Source organism: Moschus berezovskii, chromosome X, assembly GCF_049115385.1.
Source record: "Moschus berezovskii isolate FMDL1 chromosome X, NW_MosBer_1.0, whole genome shotgun sequence".
Classification (NCBI taxonomy): Eukaryota; Metazoa; Chordata; class Mammalia; order Artiodactyla; family Moschidae; genus Moschus; species Moschus berezovskii.
Genome location: NC_142488.1, coordinates 125,197,781 through 125,222,974, shown reverse-complemented (window position 1 = coordinate 125,222,974; position 25,194 = coordinate 125,197,781). Strand labels below are relative to the sequence as shown.

Sequence of the window (25,194 nt, the reverse complement as noted above, 5' to 3'; positions counted from 1 at the left end):
AAGACTTCTAAGTTAACCTGAGGATTATGATCACTGCATTAAAAATCTAAATAATAAACACAGAAGTAAAGTAAAGCAAGGCTACAGTTTCTCCTACAAAAACTGTTGAACGTTTTTCTGTATCTATCTTGGTCAGTGAGCTTTGACGGGTGTGCTTTAATCTGGCTTAGTTCTACAAAGTCTCCATCCTGCCTTAAAAAACAAACATCACTTTCATACTAACTTGACTAATTTCAAAGTACAACATATTTCAAAAAGCCAAGAAATCAACAAGTGTCGATTTTAAATGATGTGCATTTAGATGAGACTCACCTTTAGAGAATCAAAACAAGCCACCACACGACCATTTTCCACATGGCAAACTCTTGGCGGATGGGCAAACTTGCAATCTGCATCAGCTCGAGAGCAGGTTCCTCTCTGAAATTCTCTACACACTTCCAAAGTCAGCCACTTGGCATCACGAACCAGGGCAATACTGACAGCCGTCATATTGAAAGCAAACTTAAAATCAAGTACACCCTCTCTAGAGCACTATTAGTGCTGCTGTTGAAAGGTTAAAAATAAACTCCAGCTAAATGTGAAGAGCTAACAGGTTGCTTTGGTGAAATGCTTCTTTGTTAGCACTTAGGGTTGAATTTAAGTCAAATTCGGTCTGAGTGGTCAAACAAAAAGCCCACCGTAAAATAAAAATTGTATCAGAATAACTAAAAATCAAATTAGAGACCAACTCCTAAGAAGGCAACTGTCAACGTTAAGATATTGAGTGTTTTGTTTTTCCTCTGCCAAAGTTACTTCAAATAACTGGCAGAATTTCAAAAGGATTCTGTGCTCTCCAGTTGATGTTTTCAATTATTCTTACAAAAGAGCATATGCTGCTGGCTGCCCGTCAATTTGTGGAATGGTCTCAGATCAAGGGGAGAAAGGTTTTCTCCCTATCTCTTGGATTTAAAGATTAAGATTGGTAGGATGTTACAACTGCAAAATTTTTCTTTTGGTTGCAAAATCAGGAGGAGAGAAAATGACTATGAAAATTGAGAAAATTTGGGGGGGGGTGCAGGGTGGAGAGAGGTGGCAGTGATGGTGGTAGGGAGAGGGGTTTAGAAAGAGACAGCTCTGAGGTGGAATCCAAGCTGCAGCGTTTTCAGAAAAGGCACTTTCCAGAAACCTGCAAAAATAAAATAAATTAAAATTAGCTAATATAACACAATGCTTTTGTTTATAGATTTGGAAAAGCAGTAACATAACCTCTTTAAAACAAGAAGCATTTAGACACTGGGGCTTCCCCAGTCACTCAGCAGTAAAGAAACTGCCTGCAATGGAGGAGCCACAGGAGACGCAGGTTCAATCCTTGGGTCAGGAAGATCCCCCGGAGGAAGAAATGGTAACCCACTCCAGTATTACTGTCTGGAGAATCCCATGGACAGAAGAGCCTGATGGGCTATAGTCCATAGGGTTGCAAAGAGTAAGACATGACTGAACAACTAAGCACACACGCATTCATCTACATACTGATGGGGCAGCACAGCAGAGTCAGCCATTATCAGTAAAAAGGCCATTTTCCAGGGTAGAATTCTACACAGTAAAAGCAAGCCACCTCTTTGACTTACTGTTGAAATATAAGACATGGCAACAGCCCAATTAAAAAGAAAAAAGACTGTTGCATTTTGATCTGTTTGGGGGCAGAAATTCATTTGGGGTTCCACTGCACAGAAAACGCCAGACCCTGACGTGACATCCCTTTATGCAGTCATGATCCACCTGTGTGTCTCCAGCTTTTAGAGGCTACCAAAAGCCTACCATTAAAATGGCTTTACTATGGTCTGGTTGAAGGCTTGTTCTGCTCTCAGAATCCAGAAAACAGAAAGAGGACACTGTGTACTTGAAATGTAATAGTTCATGATCACATAAAACAGTCATGACATAACTAGCCAGAGACCCACTGCAAATGAGGTAGGGGAAAGACTGTGAAATGTAAAATGTGCTTCAGTTCAAGAAAGAAACCCTTGAAATGATGCTGGATTTATTTTTTTCTGTGTGTGCTCTATTAGTTCTCAGTCTTTATGAAGGGATATTGAGAAACTCAGAAGGAAGTTTCAGCATGGACAAATAAGTGAGACAGAACGCGCTGTTCATACACTGGTCATACATTAAATACTGTGCAGTTTTAGGGTTTGCACTTCAACCCACTGTCAACCAGCAACAATTTCCAGGAACTAAGCTGAGAAGATAAATGTTAATTTACCAGCATTCTGCCATGAACACGTACCAAAATTAACTGGGATCTTCTAAAGCCAAAGTAAGCTCTGAGTATCAGACAAATCAACTAATTAATTGTTAACCCATCAAAAAAGCAGTATTAAAGTTCTTGAAAACATTTCATTTACTTTTTTAAACAGTTTCTTCAGTAATTTTACAGAATCTGAATTTTTGGTTTATCTTTTCTACATTCACGTGATTTTTCAGATACCATTAGGAAATTAAATATACGGAAAATCCAAGCTTATCCATTTAAGGGCAAAACGTGTTTCTCTAAGTCATTCTTCATGGAAATATTTCCAAAATGTATTATATGTAGCTTTGCCTTCTTAAAAAGTACTGAGCATAATTTGACCTCTGGTTGAAGACTTGGGGTTATAAATGTCCTGGGAAGTATTATAGTTCTCTTTCAATAGCAGATTGTTAATTGTCACTTCTACTGTAACTTCCCTTCTTGCCACAGAATCTGCCATGGTGAACTGTCCAGCTCCTTTCTGGACTACATAATCGTGAATGTTAAATAAGAGTTAGTTATTCACTGTATGAGAGGTCTGGGGACAAAGTACCAGGCTTTCATGCAGAAGGTGTGTGGTGTGTGACTACTCTTACAGATTTGGAAACCCTTTTGCAATATGTTCCATGCAATATGCTCTGGAGGGTTAAGGTTGTCAGGTGAATTACCTCTAGAAAAACATTTAAAGTATATTCTTTAATTTAAACAGCCAGATTGGGAAATACAAATGAAAACCACAAAGTGATACCACTTCATATCCATTGGGATAGCTACAATAAAAAAGAGACAAAAATCGGAGAAACTGGGGCTGTTGAACATTGGTGGTGGGAATGTAAAATAGTGCAGCTACTGTGGCAAACAGTCTGACGGTTCCTCAAAATGTTAAACAGTTACCATATGACAGAGCACTTCTATGCCTAGGTATAGACACAAAAGAACTGAAAGCAGGGTCTTTAAGACATATTTGTACACTCATGTTCATAGCAGCACTATTCATAGTAGCCAAGAGGTGGATCCATTCCAAATGTCCATCAGGAGATGGGTGGATATACAAAATGTGATATATTCACACAATGAAATATTATTCTATCCTAAAAAGGAATGAAGTATTGACACCTGCCACAACATGAATGAACCTTGAAAAAATGATGCTAAGTGGAAGAAGCCAGTCATGATGGCCACATGCTGTATGGTTCCATTTATATTAAATCCTGAGTCAGAAAGCAAATTAATGGTTGCAAGAGCCTGGAGAAGAGAAGAGAGTGGAGTGACTACTGAATGTGTATAGGGTGTCCTTTGAGGGCGATGAAAATATTCTGGAATTAGATAGTGGTGATGGCTGCACAATTTTCAAATATACTAAAAGTCCATTCACTAAACTGAATACTTTAAATGAGTGAACTGGATAGTATGTGAATTATATATTGAAAAAGCTATTTATTAAGTCTGAAGAGACACGACAACAACAACAAAAAAGTCTCACAGGTGATAGAATTGGCTACCCCAATCTTTTCTTTCTTAGATTCTTCTTAGACACAAATTCTTCTAAGTAGTATTCCTAAGTTGAACTTCAAGAGTAAATTCATTTCCACATTGTATTATACAAAGTACTTCTAAAAGAGTATGTTCTGTGAGTTTCTAAATTTATATTTAAAGAAGTAGTCAAATTTAGTCCTATAACTAAATGAAACAATAATAAATAATAAATTTGAACTTTAAACTTTGACAAAGGAAAAATACAAACAGTAATTGAACTCTGGCCATGTATTTTATATAAGACAGAGGGACTGGGAGAACGAATTTTCTTCATTTTTAAAATTGGCCTGTAACCTCTGATGGGCCCCTAGCCAGTTCCTCAAAACATTTCCAGCCAGAACTTGTCTGCATGTCTTCCTTCAGACTGGAACTATTTTTGGAGCTGGCACAGAACCAGCTAGGTGCAACAACTAAAAAGAGCTGTAGTGACAGTGCAGAGACGTTCCCTCATGCAGCTTTGCTCATCTGTGTATAAAAGCCAGGGGTGACAGGGTCCATTTTAAAAATCAACTTTGTTTGGGAGACAACACAACTTTATCTTCACTACTTTAGACTTGAGTAATAGGAATGCAATTTTGCTTTTCATGATTCTAAGGAAGAATTTTAAAAGTTACCATTTCTTAGTACATTTGTACTTGTATTTGCAGCTCACAAGTGTTTTTCTCATTGATCTTTGGAGCCCTAAAAAACTACTCTACAGCATAGAAGATAACCCAAAAAAGATCAGTGAAAGAAATTAAGTTCAAGGAGGTTAAATTATTTATCTGAAGTTACAAAGCCTTTAGTGGCAGAAGCACAGCTCCTGGCAAGAGTCTCTGACTCTAAATCTCATGCTTAGATCCTGGTAGAGAAATGTAGCAGTTTCCTATCTCTTATCTCTCTTCAGCTCAGCTCAGCTCAGTCGCTCAGTCGTGTCCGACTCTCTGCGACCCCATGTATCACAGCACGCCAGGCCTCCCTGTCCATCACCAACTCCCGGAGTTCACTCAAACTCATGTCCACAGAGTCGGTGATGCCATCCAGCCATCTCATTCTCTGTCGTCCCCTTCTCCTCCCACCCCCAACCTTTCCCAGCATCAGAGTCTTTTCCAGTGAGTCAACTCATCGCATGAGGTGGCCAAAGTATTGCAGTTTCAGCTTTAGCATCAGTCCTTCCAATGAACACGCAGGATCGATCTCCTTTAGAATGGACTGGTTGGATCTCCTTGCAGTCCAAGGGACTCTCAAGAGTCTTTTCCAGCACCACAGTTCAAAAGCATCAATTCTTCAGCGATCAGCTTTCTTCACAGTCCAACTCTCACATCCATGACCACGGGAAAAACCATAGCCTTGACTAGACAGACCTTTGTTGGCAAAGTAATATCTCTGCTTTTTAATATGCTATCGAGGTTGGTCTTAACTTTCCTTCCAAGGAGTAAGCGTCTTTTAATTTCATGGCTGCAATCAGCATCTGCAGTGATTTTGGAGCCCCCAAAAATAAAGTCTGACACTGTTTTCACTGTTTTTCCATCCATTTCCCATGAAGTGATGGGACTAGATGCCATGATCTTCGTTTTCTGAATGTTGAGCTTCAAGCCAAACTTTTCACTCTCCTCTTTCACTTTTATCAAGAGTCTTTTTAGTTCCTCTTCACTTTCTGCTATAACGGTGGTGTCATCTGCATATCTGAGGTTATTGTATCTCTCTTAGGAATCTTAAACAAGGAAAATCAAGCATTTCCGTGTAGTACTTATGATTCCTTCTCAAAGTTATGTCCACACATATTGTAGTGCCATCTTCATAATATCTCCAAGTTGTGCTATACTATGTCTACTATATGCCAAGCACTGTTCTAGATGTGGAACAAGACAGATAAGGTCCCTGCTGTCGTGGAACTTCCTATGCTCATTTAAATAGAGAAGAAACCAAAGGCCTAGTGAAGTAGAATGATTATGAGAGTTTACGAAGGGCTGGAAGCAGACTCTAGGTATTCTAACACAGGCCTCCAATTCACCCATGAATGGTACACCAAGCACTGTAACTTAACGACACTCTTAAACATACACTCAAACATTATTGAATAGAAACAAGTCACTAAAAGCAGTATCCCAGAAATTACCAAGTTTTACTGCCTTCCAGATTCCTCTTGAAGACAGTACTACTGTTCCCATTTTATAGATGGGGAAACAGAGGTGGGGAAGGGTTGAGTTTTGCACAACTTCATGTAGCTACCATTAAGACATGGTTCAAACCCAAGAGTCTGAGACCAGAGCCCACCTTCTTAATCATGTGACAATATTGTTTCTCTCTTATGGTATGGATCACACTTTTATTATAGGCTCTTAACTCTTCTCCCTTATTAGATTGTAAATTCCATAAAAACAGACAATGTCTTAATTAGTTTTTCTCATTTCAAGTTAGAGCATTTAAGCATTTCTTGAGATTCTTACTGTGAAAGGTCAAAGATTAAATGGTAACTAACCCTTTCAAGCAAGGAGTTTTGTCAGTTGAGCATCTTCTAGGCTGACTGAGCTTTGGCCACCTCTTGTCAGTTTCATATCTATCAGACACATAAAGTCAAGTATTATCTCATAATTCTAGCTTTCAAATTGAAGTATTAATATCTGAAATCCTTGATATATATGGCACTCAGTTTCCATAAGGAATGATCTATTACCGCTCTTTTAACAGCAACAAGATCTTGGATTTTTTTTTAATGTCATGATTATTTTGATAGGGATTGCATTAAATCTGTAGATTTCTTTGGGTAGCATGGCCAATTTTTCCAATACAAGAGCATGGGATAGCTTTCTATTTCTTTAAATCATCTTCAATTCCCTTTATCAATGTTTTATAGTTCTCAGAATATAAGTCTTTTATTTCCTTGGTCAGGTTTATTCCTAAGTATTTTTTCATGTGATTTTTAAAGGTTTTTTTTTTTTTTTTTTTTTTACAGAACTGGAACAAATAATCCTAAAATTAATATAGAGCCATAAAAGACCCAAAATTGCCAAAGAAAAAGAAAAAAGCTGGAGGTATCATGCTCCCTGACTTTAGGCTATACTATAAAGCTACAGTAATCAAAATAGTGTGGTACTAACACAGAATCAGACACATGTATCAATGGAACAGAATAGAGAGCAAGAAAATAAACTGACACACCTATAGTCAATTAATTTTCAACAAAGGAGGCAAGAAGATACCACGGAAAAGACAGTTTCATTGCAGCACTATTTACAATAGCCAAGATAAGAAAAAAGTCCAAATGCCCATCAACAGATGACTGGATAAAGAAAATGTGGTGTGTATATATGTGTATGTGTGTATGTGTGTGCGTGCTTAGTCACTTAGCCACGTCAGACTCTTTGCAACCCCATGGACTGTAGGCTGCCAGGCTGCTCCGTCCAAGGGGATTCTCCAGGCAAGAATACTGGAGTGGGTTGCCAGAACCTCCTCCAGGGGATCTTCCCAACCCAGGGATCGAACCCAGGTCTCCTACATTGCAGGTGGGTTCTTGACCATCTGAGCCACCAGGGAAGCCTATGTGTGTGTGTGTATATTACACACACACACATACATATATACACACAAATAATGGCATACTACTGAGCCATAAAAATGAAATACTGCCATTTTCAGCAACATGGATGGACCTAGAGACTAGGATTAGCAGATACAAACTACTATGTGTAAACAGATAAACAACAAGGTCCTACTTGTTGTTTCCTATAGCATATGGAATCATATTCAATATCTTATAATAAGCTATAATGGAAAAGAATATGAAAAAATATATATATTACATATATTTCAGGGTTCACACATTTTCTCATGGAATTTTTCTTGATGGTAAAACAAAATAAATAAATATTTTCAACTGATACAATGGAAATAGGACCTTGCTCCAGAGTGGCTTGCAAGGTCACTGACAGCAGCTACTTTTGCCCTCACTTTTTGCTACATTTTCCTCATCTCCTCCTTTCTTTTGCCTTCTCTTCACAAGTCAGCACATAACACAGAATCATTGCCAATGCCTGGTCCAGAAGATCACAAAGATGTTCTCTGGCAGCTAAAGCAATATTTCAAGAGGCATTTCTTTAAATGCATTTATCAACCTCCTGAATAAACAATGAAAACAATGTTTTCTTTCTTTCCATTTTAAGCTTTCCTTACATCTGTATTACCTCGGAATTCCTTGTGGCCATTTATTTTGGCTCTACAAATATATGACATGCCTGCCACACACTGCTTGAATTGGCAGGCTGACAAAGTTTAAAAGCTTTCAAGTTTTCGAATTTGCTTCAAGTTCTATTTCCCTCACGTGTTTTGCTTAGTGGTCCACCAATCTGTGTTCTTTAAGCATATGAGTGGTCCTCAGATTGACAGATGGAAACCATGATTTCACAAACATCTGATGGAAAACTGAGTTTTCTATCTGAACAAAAAATAAGTCTCTGAAAATAAGGATATTTCACCTATGTGCAGAACTTTTTCATTAAGCTTTTTTTTTTAAAAAAAATTAAGCTTCATTGAATTTTTTTCACAATATTCCCAGGGCAATAACTTTATCTTTTACAAAAATCAGGTAAGTCAAATTATTCTATTTCATAACACAATTAAAAGACCCACCTCAGTTCATACACTGGTCATAAAAGGGAAAAAAAAACAGGTACTACAGTGTCTCTTTCAAACATAACTCTGGCAACATATAGATTGGTTTTTTTGGTCAGAGGAGTTCATCTTTTTTTTTTTTTTTTCTTAAAAAAAAAAGATATATCTCTTTAAAAATAATATATAAAATCATGAGAATTTGCTAATAAATGCCATGTAAATATTTAAAATTAATTCAGTTTAACATAAAAACAACCTAAAACTGGATTTTAAACACAGTTGTTATTTAAAAGCACTGGTTAATTGCTTATGTCCGTGGGACAGAAATCCCAGAGCCACTAAAAGATAACCAAAAATCTGAATTTAAAATTGAAGACAACAGAAACTTAATATATTTGGCAATTTAAATCCTATAATGTTCAAGCATTTGAGATGAAAGAAATACAAAATGTTACAAGACTGATCGTATTTAATATGTGCAGGGTGATTTTGCTGAAGATTCATTCAACAAATATTTATTGGGCATCCAATTGACCTAGGCACCGATCCAGGTGCTGGGGATGCAAAGGTGAACAAGATTAAATCCTGGTCCTGAGAATTGTACATTAATTGGTTGGCCATGAATGCGGATGGGAGGGTGGCGAAAATAAACAAAAATCGTACCATCATTCATTTTATCTCTTTAAAAAATACCTATTATGATTCCCTAAAGTTCAAACAAATGAGGTCTTTAAAAACGTTCATGTGGAATAATAAATGTTGGTGAAGATGTGGAGAAAAGGGAACCCTTGTACATTGTCAGTGGAAATGTAAATTGGTGTGGCCACTGTGGAGAACAGTATGGAGGTTCCTCAAACTAAAAATACAACTGCCATGTGATCCAGCAAATCCTGGGTATATATCCCAAGAAACTGAAAACACTAGTTTGAAAATGTACATGCACCCTCAATGCTCAAAGGAGCATTATTTACAACAGTTAAGATATGAAAACAACCTAAGTGTCCAGACAGATGAATGTATAAAGAAAATGTGGAACACATATACAATGAAAAACAACTCAGCCATAAAAAGGAATGAAATGTTACCATTTGCAACAACATGGATGGACTTAGAGGGTATTAAGCTTAGTGAAATGAGTTAGAGAAATACTGTATGTTATCACTTGTATATGGAATAAAAACATTAAATCAGTGTATGTATCAAAAAAGCAGACTCACACAGAACAAATGAGTGGTTTCCAGTGGGGATAGGGAAGGGGAGGGAGCAATTTCGGGGTAGGGGGTTAAGAGCTACAAACTATTATGCATAAAATGAGCTACAGGAATATATTGTAGAGAACAGGGAATATAGGCAATATTCTATAATAGCTATAAACAGAGTACAATCTTTCAAAAATTGTGAATCACTATGTTGTATACCTGAAACTTTTATATTAATAATATCATAAATCAACTATATCTCAATAAATAAATTTTAAAAACATTCATGTGGGAAAATATCAGTTAATCAACAAACATTCATTAAGTCCACCAACTTTAGGCACAGACTTATGTCACACGCATCGGGGGAACCAGATGAATTTAAAACACTGCCTGTACTCAACAAACCTCTATTGAGTTTGGGAGATATGAACAACATGATATGAAATAAAAGCAAACAATGTAGGCAACTGGGGCTTTCCTGGTGGCTCAGTGGTAGAGAATACACCTGCCAAGCAGGAGACACAGGAAACACTGGGTCAATCTCTGGGTGGGAATGATCCCCTGGAGAAGGGAATGGCAAACCACTACAGTATTCTTGCCTGGGAAATTCCATGGACAAAGGAGCCTGGTGGGCTATATGGTTCTTGGAGTCACACAGAGTCGGACACAACTTAGCGACTAAACCTCAGCAGCAGTAATGTACACAAAATTCAACAGCAAAATTCAATGACATTAACAACAAATGGGATGAGAGTTCTGAGAAGAGGACATCACTCAGGCCTGAAGTTGTCAAGGGAGTTTTCTAAGAAGGGAAAGTGGAACTGGACCTTAAAGAATGAGAAGGACCTAGGTGAGGGTAGAACCTAGGTGAGGGTAGAGAGTCAGAGAGACTTCCTGGAAAGAGGAACAGCACAGATAAGGATGAGAAGATTTTGTAGGATGGTGAGCAGACGTGGGCTAGCTAGGATAGCAGGTTCATACTGTGGTAGAGAAAATTATGTGTAGGTAGTTTCTGAAGATTCTTAAAAATGGCTCCAGCAGTGTGTGCTTACTATAGAAATAGGAGCCTGTCTCAAAGATTTTAAGCAGAGTAGAAACTTAATGGAAATAAACACAGTATGGTTAACGATGATCCACCCTTGAAAAATTGTTTTATTTAAGGAGCCCACAACACTATCAGAGCAAAGTTTACACATCTGACACACTCTCTAGTTCACAGGCTTTGGGAGGATAGGACAGGCAATGATTCAAGTCAGGCTGGCATGAAAAGTAGATAAAGAAACAAATGGAAAGTACAGCTTCCTGCTTTCATTTTAATTACACATTTATCAACGACCCCCATCATTAAGGTCACATAACTATTCCAATTTTATAAAGTAGCTCAAATGCTTTTCAATCTCAATCTTTTAAATTCCTTTTAAAAACATAGTTGAAATTTCAACAAGGACTTTTTTTTCAGATTTTGTTACAGAACAAGCTCATGCCAGGAATTAAATTTAGATAGCAATTTTTTGGCTGTCATGCCATCCTGTAAATTCTTGCTACAGGACTTTAACCAGCACCTCAGTGACTGGAAAATGTTCACACTCCTCCCAAAGTACATACTGAATTGAACTCAATTGAATTTTCATGGCCAATTTACTCACTGATAAGATTTGGTCGAACACTGACTATTCACCAACACACACACATGCACAAATTGCAAAACAATCATCAGAAGCTATCACAAAATGTTTAATTATCCTTTAAATTCTTACAAACAGCTCAAGGAACTCTTAGTCAAATTTGTGAGTCACATAAGAATGACTATTGTCAGAGAGGCATCTAAGTGATTTGATCATGTAAAGGAATTCATCACTATCTAGTAGGCATCCTTACCTGAATTCATCACTGGTATCGTGTCCAGTAAATTCAGACTCTCAATCTCAGTACAAACCCTCCAATCCTTATTAGGAGCACTTATAAGACTAGTGAAAGGATAGAGGAAAAAAGCTTTATGGCTAAAAAAGCTGGACGAGGACCAAACACACCCTGATTTCAAGGACCAAGGAATTTAATACATCAGTGCCCAAAGTTCTAGTAGACTTGAAGGGAGTTTTCTGGGAAAGTAAATTTCCTGAGCAAGAATACACAAGAGTTCTATCCTCTATCACTGAAGTTATTGTTGCTAGAGGCATGATTTCACATTATACACATGACTGTAATGTATATCTGTAAGTTAATTGCCTAGAGTTAATTGGAAAGCTGGCTACTTTAGTAAAAGAGTTATTCACCAAGAAAAAAAATGGGAGAGGACTCAAAATTAGAAATAAAAGAGTAGATATTAAAACTGATATCACAGACATACAAAGGGTTATAAGAGACTACTATGAGGAATTAAACACTAGCAAATTGGACAATCTAGAAATACTGGGTAAATTCCTAGAAACACACTACTCACTAAGTCCAAATCATGATGAAACAGAAAACCAGAACAGACCAATAACAAATAAGGTGATTGAATCAGTAATCAAAAACCTCCCAACAAACAAAAGTCTAGGACTGGATGACTTCACTGGTGAATTCTACCAAACATTCAAAGAAAAATTAATATCAATCCGTCTCAAACTCTTCCAAAAAACAGAAGAGAATGGTTCTTTCCCAAACTCATTTTACAAGGCCAGCATTACCTTGATATCAAAACCAGCCAAAACTGCCCCAAGAAAAGAAAATTACAGGTCAATATCCCTGATGCACATAGATACAAAAATCCTCAACAAAATATTAGCAAACTGAATTCAATAATACATTAAAAAGATCATATACCTTCATATAATATACAAATACCAAATCAGTATGCAATATATCTGAAACTAATATAATGTATATCAATTATACCTCAATAAAATTTTATTTTTTTTCAATTTTTATTTTTTTATTTATTTAAAAAATCCTGGTCAAGTGGGATTTATTCCAGGGATATAAGGTTTGTTTAACATCTACACAACATTAACAAAATGAAGGATAAAAATCATATGATAATCTCAACAAATGCAGAAAAATCATCTGACAAAATTCAGCACCCATTTATGATAAAAACTCTCAACAAAGGGTATAGAGGAACATAATAAAAGCCATATACAACAAGCCCACAGCTAATATCATACTCAATGATTAAAAACTTAAAGCTTTTCTGCTAATAGCAGGAACAAGATAAGTGACATTTTCAGACACATTTTATTCAATGTCATACTGAAAAGCCTATCCAGAGCAATTAGGCAAGAAAAAGAAACAAAAAGAAATCCAAGTTGAATGGGAAAAACTAACACGATTTGCAGATGATGTGATATTATATATAGAAAACTCTAAAAACTCCATTATAAAACTTTTAAAACTAGTAAGTGAATTCAAGCAAGTTGTAGGATACAAAATCAATACAAAAAAGCTTGCTGTGTTTCCATACACTAATAATGAACTACTGGAAAGAAAAAGTGAGGAAACAATCCTATTACAATTGCATCAAAAAGAAGAAAATACATAGGAATAAATTTAACCAAGGAGGTAAAAGACCTATATATTGAAAATTATAAGACATTATGAAAGAAATTTAAAAGACAGAAATAAATGAAAAGATATTCTGTGCACATGGATTGAAATTATTAATATTGTTAAAATGTCCATACCACCAAAGCAATATCCAGGTTCAATACAAGCTCCATCAAAATTCCAATGAGACTGTTTACAAAAATAGAGGATCAGTCCTAAAATTTGTATGGAACTATAAAAGACCCCAAAGAGCCAAAGCTATCTTGAGAAAGAACAAAGCTGGAGGCATCACTCCATGGTCTTTGATTTCAAACTATATTATAAAGCTATAGTAATTACAGTATTCCATAAAAACAGACACACAGGTCAATGGAAAAGAATAGAGAGCCCATCAATAAACCCACTCATACATGGTCAATTAATTTATAACAAAAGAAGCCAAGAACGCACAATGAGGAAAGGATAGTGTCTTCAATAAACAGTGTTGGGAGAATTGGATAGCCACATGCAAAAGAATGAAACTAAACCATTATCTTATACCACACACAAAGGTTCACTCAAAATGGATTAAAGATTTAAATTGAAGACCTGAAACCACTAAACTCCTGGAAGATAACATAGGTGGTAACTTCCAAAGATCTTGGCAATGATTTTTTGAATCTGACACTAAAAATAAAAGCAACAAAATAAAAAATAAGTGGGACCACACTGAAATAAAAAACTTCTGCACAGCAAAGGAAACCAACAACAGAATAAAAAGGCAACCTACTGAATAGGAGAAATATTTGAAAATCATATATCTGATAAAAAGCTAACATCCAAAATACATAAAGAACTCCTATAACTCACCAGCAAAAAAAAGCCAAGAAATCTGATTTTAGAATGTACAGAAGATCTGAATAGACATTTTTCCAAACAGGATATACAGGTGGCCAACTGATACATGAAAAGATGCTCTACATTGTTAATCATCAAAGAAACCACAATGAGCTATCACCTCATACCTGTTAGAAATTCTATTATCAAAAAGACTGGAAATAACAAATGTTGGTTTGGATGTGAAGAAAAAGGAATATTAGTGCACTCTTGGCAGGAATGTAAATTGGTACAGACACAATGGAAACCAGTATGGAGGTTCCTCAAAAAATTAAAAATAGAACTACCATATGATACAGCAATCCTACTTCTGGGTATTTATTTGAAGAAAACAAAAACACTAAATTGAAGATATATATGCACCTTCATGTTCAATGCAGCATTATTTACACTAGCCAAAGTATAGAAACAACCCAAGTGTACATGAATGGATAAAGAAACTGTGATATATATGTATATATGATGGAATATTATTCAGCCATAAAAACAAATGAAATCCTGCCATTTGTGACAACATGAATGGACCCTGAAGGCCTTATGCTAAGTGAAATAAGTCAGAGAAAGACAAATACCATATGATATCGTACATATGGGAAAAAATACATACAGACACATATATAAAGCCAAAGTTTTCATACAGAAAACAGATTGGTGGTTGCCAGGGGTGAGAGTGGCAGAAATGGATGAATATTTTTATCTGTTTGCTTAAATAAATGGAAATTTTTAAAAAGAATTAGAAGTGAAGAGTTTGGAGAACAGACAGGACAGAATCTTAAGTTCTCTATTTTCCAAACTTTATACTGTCCTGAGAATATCCTTAATGGCCTCTAAAATAAGAATTCGATTTCTCTCTTGATATTTCAGAGTGATTTACACTGGATTAGAAATTATGAGTGTTTATAGAAAAATTTAGAGAAAATGTAGAATAGGCTGTTCTTTTAACATCTTTTAACCAAATTTTGGACAAGTAGTAAATGGCTTTGCTAACACTAAAGAAAGATATGTAACTATAATACTATGATTGTACAGTTGTCTTCCTGGCCTAGGTAGAATAGTTCTCTTCTATCTTTCAAGGTCAATGTCAACAAGTCTCAAAGGAAAGATTACAAAACCCCAAAAGTTGAAAGGAATTGGAAAAAAGATTGCTTTAATTGTACCCTGAGAATGGAAAGCAACACCTAAACCCTGAAATATAATACTCATCTTCTATAAGAACAATTCTGAAATCTATCAACTTCAATTCTAGCTTGCCTCAATAAATGAGAAAATAACTTATGTTTCTACTTCTGTAACGTGTATAGTTTAAATCCAGATTTCAGATTATAAAAAGGAAGGCATAGAAAAATCAAGCCCACATCAAATATGAAAACAACCCCAAATAACTGTAAATGTGGTTACAGCAGAATTATCAAAGCCAGTAAGGAGCAAAGTAAACTACTGATTACTTCAGCCTTCCACAGAGGCCCAGAAAGGTTCATCTACTTGGACAAAATGCCTGAAATTGTTAGTTTACACATGAAGAGTGCAGAGTCTGATTTCATCATATCTGATATCTTATGGTCAGATGGGTGGGCAGATTCCAAACATTTAACCCAATTGTCCTGATTCATTTAGTTCTTTTCACTGACATCACATTTCCATGTTTGAGCTTAATTCCTGGCTATGGGTGAATTTCACACTTATGAAAACCAGAAGTGTGCTCTCTGAAGCTTTGAATACCTGGGAAAAGGTAGTCCCTTGGCACTAATATTGTAAGGACTTATTGACCCCAGGGGGCCTGTATCTTCCATTAATTTCAATGCAACTGCCTCAACACCCTGTTTCAGTTTCAGAGACCACCACCTTCTTTGCACACATGATTTTGTCTAAACTGCCTCTCTACTGTAGACAAACTTTAGACTCTACTTTTCTACTATGGTCTACCTGGTCTTCTTTAATTTCTATAACCTTTCTAGAATCAGACTGAGTTCACATGCTTATAACCATCTGAAACTCCTGGCCACAGCCTATTGCTAGCCAAAACATACAATTTGGCATATTCCTCCTGCTAACCCAAAGTTTGGTTTTGGTTTCTCTTTTCCTACTTCTGTCTATGAGTCATTTCTCCTTTTGTCTTCTGTGGTCAGAATAAATACACCATTAAAAATATTCTCTGTATCAATTTCAAATCAACTGAGACACTGGAAATTTTATTGAGTAAAAAATGCCAAGAGTGTCTTTAGGGTTCACAAAATAACCACTAAAACACAATGAGAAGGATAAATGTTTCTCTGAGCAGACTTTAAGATGTATTCTAGATGTTAACACTTATGGAGCTCTATTTTGTGCCAGACACTGTGTTAAGAGTTTTATATTCATTATCTCATTCAATCATCCCAATATTCTATGAAGTAGATAATATTAAGGAGCAATGTTAAAGTCTAATTTCAAAACAAAATCTGTCACAAATCTCAGTTCCAGACTTGTCACCAAATAGTGGTGCTGAGTTTTTCAGTATTTAAAGTTCTCAGATGTCACAGTAATAGAGTCACGGACTCTATTCTAAAAATCACCTGTTTCTCAATTTTCTTCCCAGCTTCCTGTAATTACAATATGAAAGCTCATTACTGCCTATCCATGGAAGCCAGAGGACCCTTAATTGCTTAAATTTTTTTGAATATATCTTTTCATGCATGTCCGGCAAATAAGTGAGAAAATGCTTGACACATTGGGTTTAAAATCACCCATTCAAATGAACATGTGGTCCAGAAATCTGGCATCCAGCTGGCAGAAAGAAGGGAAGCATAAAAGCCTTTGGGCATACTAAATCCCTCCCCCAATAATAAAATTCTGTATTAAAAAAATGGGTATCCGAATCAAAGTGAAAATTCTGAACCAAGATGGAGAAATTATGAATAATCTGTGAAGCTATAATACTACAGCAAAGTAGCCAGCACCTTTTAAATCTCCTCTCTCTGTTGATAATTTGTAAACTTGCTATATCAAAACCTGGAGTATGTAAATCAAAAGGAGAAGGCAAAATAAAAATGATTTTTCTACATGAAGATTTCAGGACATTATCTGAGTAAGAGCCTGAAAAGAAAGCAGGATTTGAAAATAAAACTTAAGGAAATGGTGAAATCAAACCAACAAGGAACTCTGTTCACTAAGGTAAGCACCAACATATATGGAAAATAAGAAACTATTAATAACTACAGATAAGAATCATTCAAAAATCAACTCAGTTTAAATGGCCAAGCAGAAAAGGAGGAGGAGGAAGAGAGGGAGTAATGGCTTAAACACTGAATTAAAGAGAGTATTTACATTTATACTCAGGTGAATGGAATCTCATTAAAACAAATAAAATTCTATACTGCAGTTAACATGTTATGTTCATCAATTTAAAATCATGTGAGCATATCTTATATGAATGATAAGGAAATTAGGTTAACATGATACCATCTGTATCACCAAGTACTGAATGACTAAAATGACTAAATTGAACTGTTATATAATTCAACATATCAATGAAGGAAATCAAAATGCCTCGATTCTATTTTAAATAACAGTACTTGCCAGCAATGCAGGAGACTGTGGTTCGATCCCTGGGTCAGGAAGATCCCCTAGAGAAGGAAATGGCAACCTACTCCAGTATTCTTCCCTGGATAGCTCCACAGACAGAGGAGCCTGGCAGGCTACAGTCCATGGGGGTTGCAAAGAGTCAGACATGACTGAGCAACTAACACATATATGTCACAAAAGATCATAAAGTTTCTCAGCATAATAGAAACTTTTTCAATTTACACTGACGTAAAACTGAGCTTAAATTCGCAGGGTCCAAATATGGATGATATCATCACTTGTAGTTGTTCCACTGAAATCATTCAAGCCTCAAGGAAGAAAACAATTTTCCAATAAGTAATAACCAAAACAATACACCTTGGGTTACTAGTTTTGTCAAAAGTCAAAAAAGATTCTTTCACCAAGGGATAAACACTTTAAGAATGCTGGAGTTGCAAGTAATCCTGAAAGATCAAGTCTAGCTTCAGGCAAGTAAATGAAGGACTCTAAGCCATTGAGGGTAGATGGCTCATGTTCAATTACTGAATACATATTGATTGTAGTTCACCATAATCTCTCTCATAAATACATTCTTCACACATTTATTATTTTTATTTATTTTTGGCTGTGCTGGTTCTTGGTTGCTGGGCATGGACTTTCTCTAGTTGCGGTGAGGGGGGCTACTCTTTGTTGCAGTATATGACCTTCTCATTGTGGTGACTTCTCTTGTTGCAGAGCACGGGCTCTAGGCACACGGGCCTCAGTAGTTATGGCATGTGGGCTTCTGTAGTTGAGGCTCAAGGGCTCTAGAACACAGACTCAGTAGTTGTGAAGCATGGGCTTAGTTGTTCCTCGGCTCTTGTGATCTTCCCAGACCAGGGATTGAACTTGTGTCCACTGCAGTGGTAGGGGGCTTCCCATCCATTGTGCCACCAGGGAAATCCCAAACATTTATTAAGGATTAACTTTGGTTATATATAACTAGATGTCAAGGGTATAAACATGGGTAAGTCACAGCTCCTCATGTTTGCATTTTATTTTCAAATTTAAACAAATTTGGAAAAGATAATCTTAATGGATAGATGACATGATTTTAGGAATTCAGATGTTACATATCTTTCATTTAAAAATAACTTATGACTTATGTTAAGGCCCACAAGGTTACTAACAGGACAAACTATAATATCCTGAGGAATTCACTCACTCCATGTGTGACCATGTTCCTCAGGCATCTTCCCACAAATATCCACGCGACTTTTCTACAGTTCAGCTCTGTGTCTGTCTCAAGGAAGACTTCCTAAGCCTTCATTGCTAGACTCTTCCAACTGATACTTGAATTCCTCACTCCCAGTCATTCTTGCACTCACTACAAGATAACTTCCATTTCCAACATTCTATTAAAATTGTTCTAGATTCTATAACTGCACTCAAGAATAAAAGAATAATGCTAACACTGCCAGAAATGTAAGTATGTTTAATGTTACCTCCCCTAGCACAGTACTTGGAGCAACTAGGTTCTCCCTAAATGCTAAGTTGAAAACTATATAAATAATAAAGGTGGCAGAATGCAAAACATAGTGCTCAGTTAAAAAAAAACTTTGAATTGTCCATTGTGTGCAAGAATGCATATATTTACAAAAATTATTTTTTCCCTTCATTTATCCTCGAAATATGTTTTAGGTACTATCTACAAGGCACTGGATAGGGTTCCTCTTCTTATGGACTTTTTTATGTTTCATTTAAAATTTTTTACTGGAGTGTAATCGCTTCACAATATTGTGTTAGTTTCTACTGTACAACAAAATGAATTGGCTATATGAATACAAATACCCCCTCCCTCTTAAACCTCCCTCCCCCCAATCTCACCCATCTAGGTTATCACAGCTCCCTCTCATGGACTTTAATACTCTAGCAAACTACAACTGTGATGCCACACACTTAATAAGCCTGTTTATAGAAAGAAGGGTACAACATGATTTTATTAATGTATATATTTTAAGGCAGGCAGAATAGAACTGTAGAATGTGCTTCCGTAGAAATGGAGAAATCTCACTTGTTTCTCAGGTGGCAGCTTCTCACCTACACCAAGCAGAAGGCATCAAACAGTACTCAAACAGAACTCCTCATCATAAGCCTGTTATATCATAGCTGTGCAGCTATTTCTGTGAACCACTTTTGCCCAAGACCTAGCCTGGTACCTGAAACTTAATAGGCTCTCAATCCATTTGTTTTCATTGCACAAATGAGAAAACTAAGGCCCAGAAAAATGAAAAGGTCAGTTCTGTAGCATATAGAATGAGCTTTAGAAACACAACGACCGGGATTTGATCCCTGGTCGAGATATTTAACCTCATCATCTCAGTTTCCTAGTAGAGTTCAATCATATGACAGATGTGAAAATCCCTGGTGTGAGGTAGACACTTCGTAAATCCAAGATCCAGGTTGATGACATAGAACTGGTTTCAGACATGGTAGGCTGGTTGTTAGGAATTTAAAGAAAGTGAAAAATGTATAAATGAGAAAATTATGGTATTAATTTGATGTTTAGGTTTGACTTGAGTTAAAGCAAACATTTAAATAAATCCAGTGTGGGAGAGAACAAAGGACCTAGATGGAAAAAAAAGTAAAGAGCTCCCCTAAGGGGCAGAAAACAGAGCTGATGTAACAGTATCCTTAGAGACTGAAGTAGAACTTAACTAGATATTAGCACATCAGTTAATTAAAAAGGAAAAAGTTTTATATCATCAAAATAAAGGTATAGTGCTTCAAGGTGGCAAAAATGAACAGAATAAATGGAAGCAGAATTTTTCCAGATCTTTAAGCAGTACCTTTTTCAGACCTTATAAAGAAAACTTGAATGAAGTCTCATGAAAAATTGGAAAACTTTCAACAACTAGGTACTTACTTATGAGAAGAAAAAAGAGAAAAAAATGAAATGACTCAGCTTAAAAAATTAAAAAATCAAACCTACCACAGCAAAGTGGTTGACACAGAATTTTGAAACAAGAAGTCCTTGTTCATAATCTCACCTCTTGTCTCCCAGTTGAAAGACCTTGGGCAACTTATCTAAGTCATCTGTACTTCAGGTTCCCCAACTGTAAAATGGTGCTGCTGCTGCTGCTGCTGCTAAGTCACTTCAGTCGTGTCCAACTCTGTGCGACCCCATAGACGGAAGCCCACCAGGCTCCCCCATCCCTGGGATTCTCCAGGCAAGAACACTGGAGTGGGTTGCCATTTCCTTCTCCAATGTGTGAAAGTGAAAAGTGAAAGTGAAGTCGCTCAGTCGTGTCCGACCCTTAGCGACCCCACGGACTGCAGCCTACCAGGCTCCTCCATCCATGGGATTTTCTAGGCAAGAGTACTGAAGTGGCTTGCCATTGCCTTCTCCGAATGACTATCAATCTCACAGGGTTGATTTGCAGATTAAAATGTGTTAATATTAATATTTACAAAGCACTCTGGATAGTGCTTGGCACTAAAAAGTGCTTCTGAAATAAATCATCAGACTTGTCTTGTTCAATATGGTAATAGGAATCTGACAAACCTCATCCCATGACTACAATGACTAAAAAAAATTTTTTTTAGTGTTTTGCTGTGAATTTACTCCGAAGCCATCAACTTCCTTATTTATACAAACACTCAGGAAATGAGGAACTCTGCAGATAAACAAGCAAATATAAAGGCAAGAAGTTGACTTGTTTTCTTTTTTCCAGATGGATCTAGGGGTGAAAATAGAGAGTGTGGAGATGCATATGTTAGCTCAACACAGTGAAGAGCCAGCTCAAAGCCTGAGCTGTGCAACAGTGCATTGACCTGCTTCACTAAGTGATGCACTTGCTCCTCTGTGCTGGGTTTCTATCACATTGCATTGGAAGTTGCATTAGAAACATCAAAATCGCTGTACTAAGCTAAGATGCCATTAAGCCAGTAAATTTTTATCAGATAGGAAATACACTGCTAACTTGTAGGTTATATGCATAGCACTACATTTGGTCTTTGAGTAACAAAAAATACATTTAAGATAGATTCCCTTCCCTCAAGTAGTTTATAATCTACTTGGGGAGATAGCCTTACCTCTCCAAATTATTAGAGGTAGCATACGATTAAGTTCTGAATGTCCTTTGTTTTATAACCACAAACTCCTAGAAATACAGAGACAAGCTGTTTCCTCTTAGAATACTCTCTCTTATCCAAAGGTAATATTTCTTCTAAATCAGAATGACTGTGTCTATGTGAATGGAAGAAATACGCACTCCAGGGTTCCTGTTTTCCTGTAGTGTGAATATGAAAGTGTTATATCTACCAATGTCTCCTAAATGCAAAGCACTGCCTTGATAGTAGGAGGTCCAGGAAATAAAAGGAAAGGAGAAACAGTGAACCTATACATCTTCATTATAAAAATGAAGGCACATAAAATAAGACACATAAAAATCTGTGCCTTATATTGGTAGTTGAGCTGTTTAGTCATGAACTCAAGCAGCTCTGAAGCTAAGATACATTCCCCACATTTTTGCTTTAATATGAGCACAAGTCACAGACTCACAGCGTGGGCAATGATGATCTACAGGCCAACTCCCTCATTTTCCTGACAAGATAACAGGACTATAAATGATAAATCACTTGGTGATAGTTACAAGAAAGTTAGTGACACAGCCAGCACAAGAGCTCAGTTCTAACAATCAGAATTGAATACTTTGTTCTACATCTTGGAGAAGTTTTAATATCTTTCTTTCCTTCTGTGTGTGTGTGTGTGTGTGTGTGTGTGTCTGAGTGTGTGTGTGTGTGTGTGTCTGAGTCTCCCCTCCCTTCTTTTCTTCCTCTATCAGTGTCATTCTCTCTGTCCTTTCTCTTCATATTTAAACTCTTGATTTTCACACATGAGAATACATGTGATCATAAGCACTGAAGCCACTATGTCTCTACTTAATACCACTCTTTTTATTGTAAGGGAAGTTGAAATAAATGCTTTCAAAAGTTCAAAAGAAACAGAGTCCTGGCCTCTTCCTACAAAGCAGACTATAAAACTGCCAGGAACTTGCTAGGGAAGTTAATAGATAATCTTTACTATTTGATGCAAATTAGCTTTCAAAACAATCCAAGCGTCAAAGTCCAAAGGAAAGCAGGAGTTAGAATTCTTGACAGTGGCTAGCAGTTAGCTGGTAGAAAAGAGACCACCACAGGTTTTTCAGAGACCAAAAGAAGATACAGCCACTTATCTACATGTGTATATTATATCGCTGGAAACCAGTGCATGAAGAGAGGGAAAGGTGCACGCACTTGGGTTGTGTGTATGTGTGTGTGTTATTGAGGTAAGGTGAAGAATGTTATAACTGCTGGCTATAAAGGAGCTAAACCTAGTGAGTAATTGTACTGAATACATGACACGCTTCTTTTCTATATAAAAAAATGCCAAGAAATAATACTTCACCTGCCTAAAGAAACCAGACTTAGTCATTTACAGTAATTAGAACTAGCAGTAAAAGCAATTAACTAGGTCAGCAGAAGAGACAGCTATAGCAGAAAGCCTACAAGAAGATGCATAAAGGCGTATAGCCTAAAGCTTCTTAAAACACAAAGTTAAAAGGAAAAGAAAAATTCTCCCTGAAGGAAAAAAAAAGAAAGCATATGAGGTTATTAATAATAAAGTCTGATGGGATAAAGGTACTCATAATTATGTACTTTCATTTCTTTAAATATTATTTAAAGTGGTGTATCGACCTGTTTATAATTAGTGACTGACTAATTATTTATATTGAACAATTTAATAACTAATTAATTTTCATTGAAAAAATCTGATCCACACGTATACTATAAACTCATGGTCATTGTTATTCATGCATTGGAAGTCCAGAAGGTTAAATTTACAAACAGGCACCACCTAATGGCAGCAAACAGAATTGCAAGCATAGTGGCTTGCCTTCATAATGCTAGCAGTACAACAACCATAAATGCCACCAAACAACTAAGGCCATTCCTATACAATAACTGCTTTTCTCACTTTTGTAGTATTTAAAATATATTCATATTATTACAGCTGAATTAACTGTACGTCAGCTTCTATTAATGGATAAGATTTAGAAAATGAGTGGATTTTTCATTCATAAACAAATATACTCTGTATAGATAGTAGATTAAACAAAGGCCCAGCTATCACTGTACCTAAAAAGAGGTTGCATAAAAATTTTTTTAACGGATAAGAGAATAATGTGGCAGAACATATAAAATGAATGAATGAGAAGAAATAGCTTTTCCTCATCAGTTTTATGAACAGATAACACATGTTATTATACAAAATCTATGAGTCTGATGCTGGGAGGGATTGGGGGTAGGAGGAGATGGGGACGACAGAGAATGAGATGGCTGGATGGCATCACCAACTCGATGGACGTGAGTCTGAGTGAACTCCGGGAGTTGGTGATGGACAGGGAGGCCTGGCATGCTGTGGTTCATGGGGTCGCAAAGAGTTGGACATGACTGAGCGACTGAACTGAACTGAACTGATAGTTCATATAAAATAGATTCAATTAAATAACACTGGGTGAGCCTTTTTAAAAATTGTGGTTACTAGAAACCACTTTGGTAAAAGTCTTTTCAATATATGTTCTTTTCTTTTGGTCTTAATAAACAACATACAGTTCAGTTCAGTCACTCAGTCGTGTCCTACTCTTTGTGACCCCATGAACCACAGCACACCAGGCCTCCCTGTCCATCACCAACTCCCAGAGTCCACCCAAACCCATGTCCATTAAGTTGGTGATGCTATCCAACCATTTCATCCTCTGTCATCCCCTTCTCCTCCTGCCCTCAATCTTTCCAGCATCAGGGTCTTTTCAAATGAAGTCAGCTCTTCACATCAGGTGGCCAAAGTATTGCAGTTTCAGTTTCAACATCAGTCCTTCCAATGAACACCCAGGAAAGTAAACCTAATTAAATCTTTCTCTTATTACTAGAGATACTTTAATGGCTTAAGGGCAGCATTCCTATGCATCAATTTTTATTAAGGTTAATAGAAGCTGTTGGGGTTTGGCTTCAATATCAATTGACCTTAGGCTATAACATGGTAATTTTCCTTATAATCTCTGGTAAATTCATGTTTTATCTCTCCTAATAACCAAATGCAGATAAAATTCTTATTGATTGTGGGTTTTGGACCATTGAGTTCCATTTAGCAGTTCACTGTATTTGAAAAAAATGTATAAACAACCCTCAGTAAAAGGGAAAATATGATCTTACAATGTAAATTCAAAATTAAATATATCTTATGTGTGTGTGTGTGTATTAAGACTCTTCAGTTGCGTCCGACTCTTTGCAACCCTATGGACTGTAGCCCGCCAATTGGGGCTCCTCTGTCCATGGGATTCTCCAGGCAAGAATACTGGAGTATGTTTCCATGCCCTTCTCCAAGGGATCTTCCTGACCCAGGGATCGAACCTCCATCTTTTACGTCTCCTGCACTGGCAGGCAGGTTCTTTACCACTAGTGCCACCTGAGAATTGGTGAGACAAATAATGCTACCTAAAAATCAAGAAACTTCGCTCTTCACAATTTCAAAGGCTGATATGATAATGTAAAGAATGGAAGACCATTCAATTTTCACATCTAGTAGGAATCAGAAATGAGACTTAAAACCCGAGAAAAAGACTCTTTCCGTATTCC

At 36.6% G+C, this 25,194-nt stretch overlaps 1 protein-coding gene across 6 annotated transcripts in view; it reads right to left on the bottom strand.

Annotated features, from left to right (window-relative positions):
• Positions 1-25,194, bottom strand: part of MBNL3 (muscleblind like splicing regulator 3) — a 127,213-nt gene that overhangs the window by 74,277 nt on the left and 27,742 nt on the right. For all 6 annotated transcript variants that reach the window (XM_055438719.2, XM_055438718.2, XM_055438721.2 and 3 more), the window contains one exon: positions 313-1,165. In XM_055438719.2, coding sequence (XP_055294694.1) covers positions 313-489 — 177 coding nt within the window. In that variant the 5' untranslated portion in view covers positions 490-1,165. The remainder of the gene's footprint in view (positions 1-312; positions 1,166-25,194) is intronic.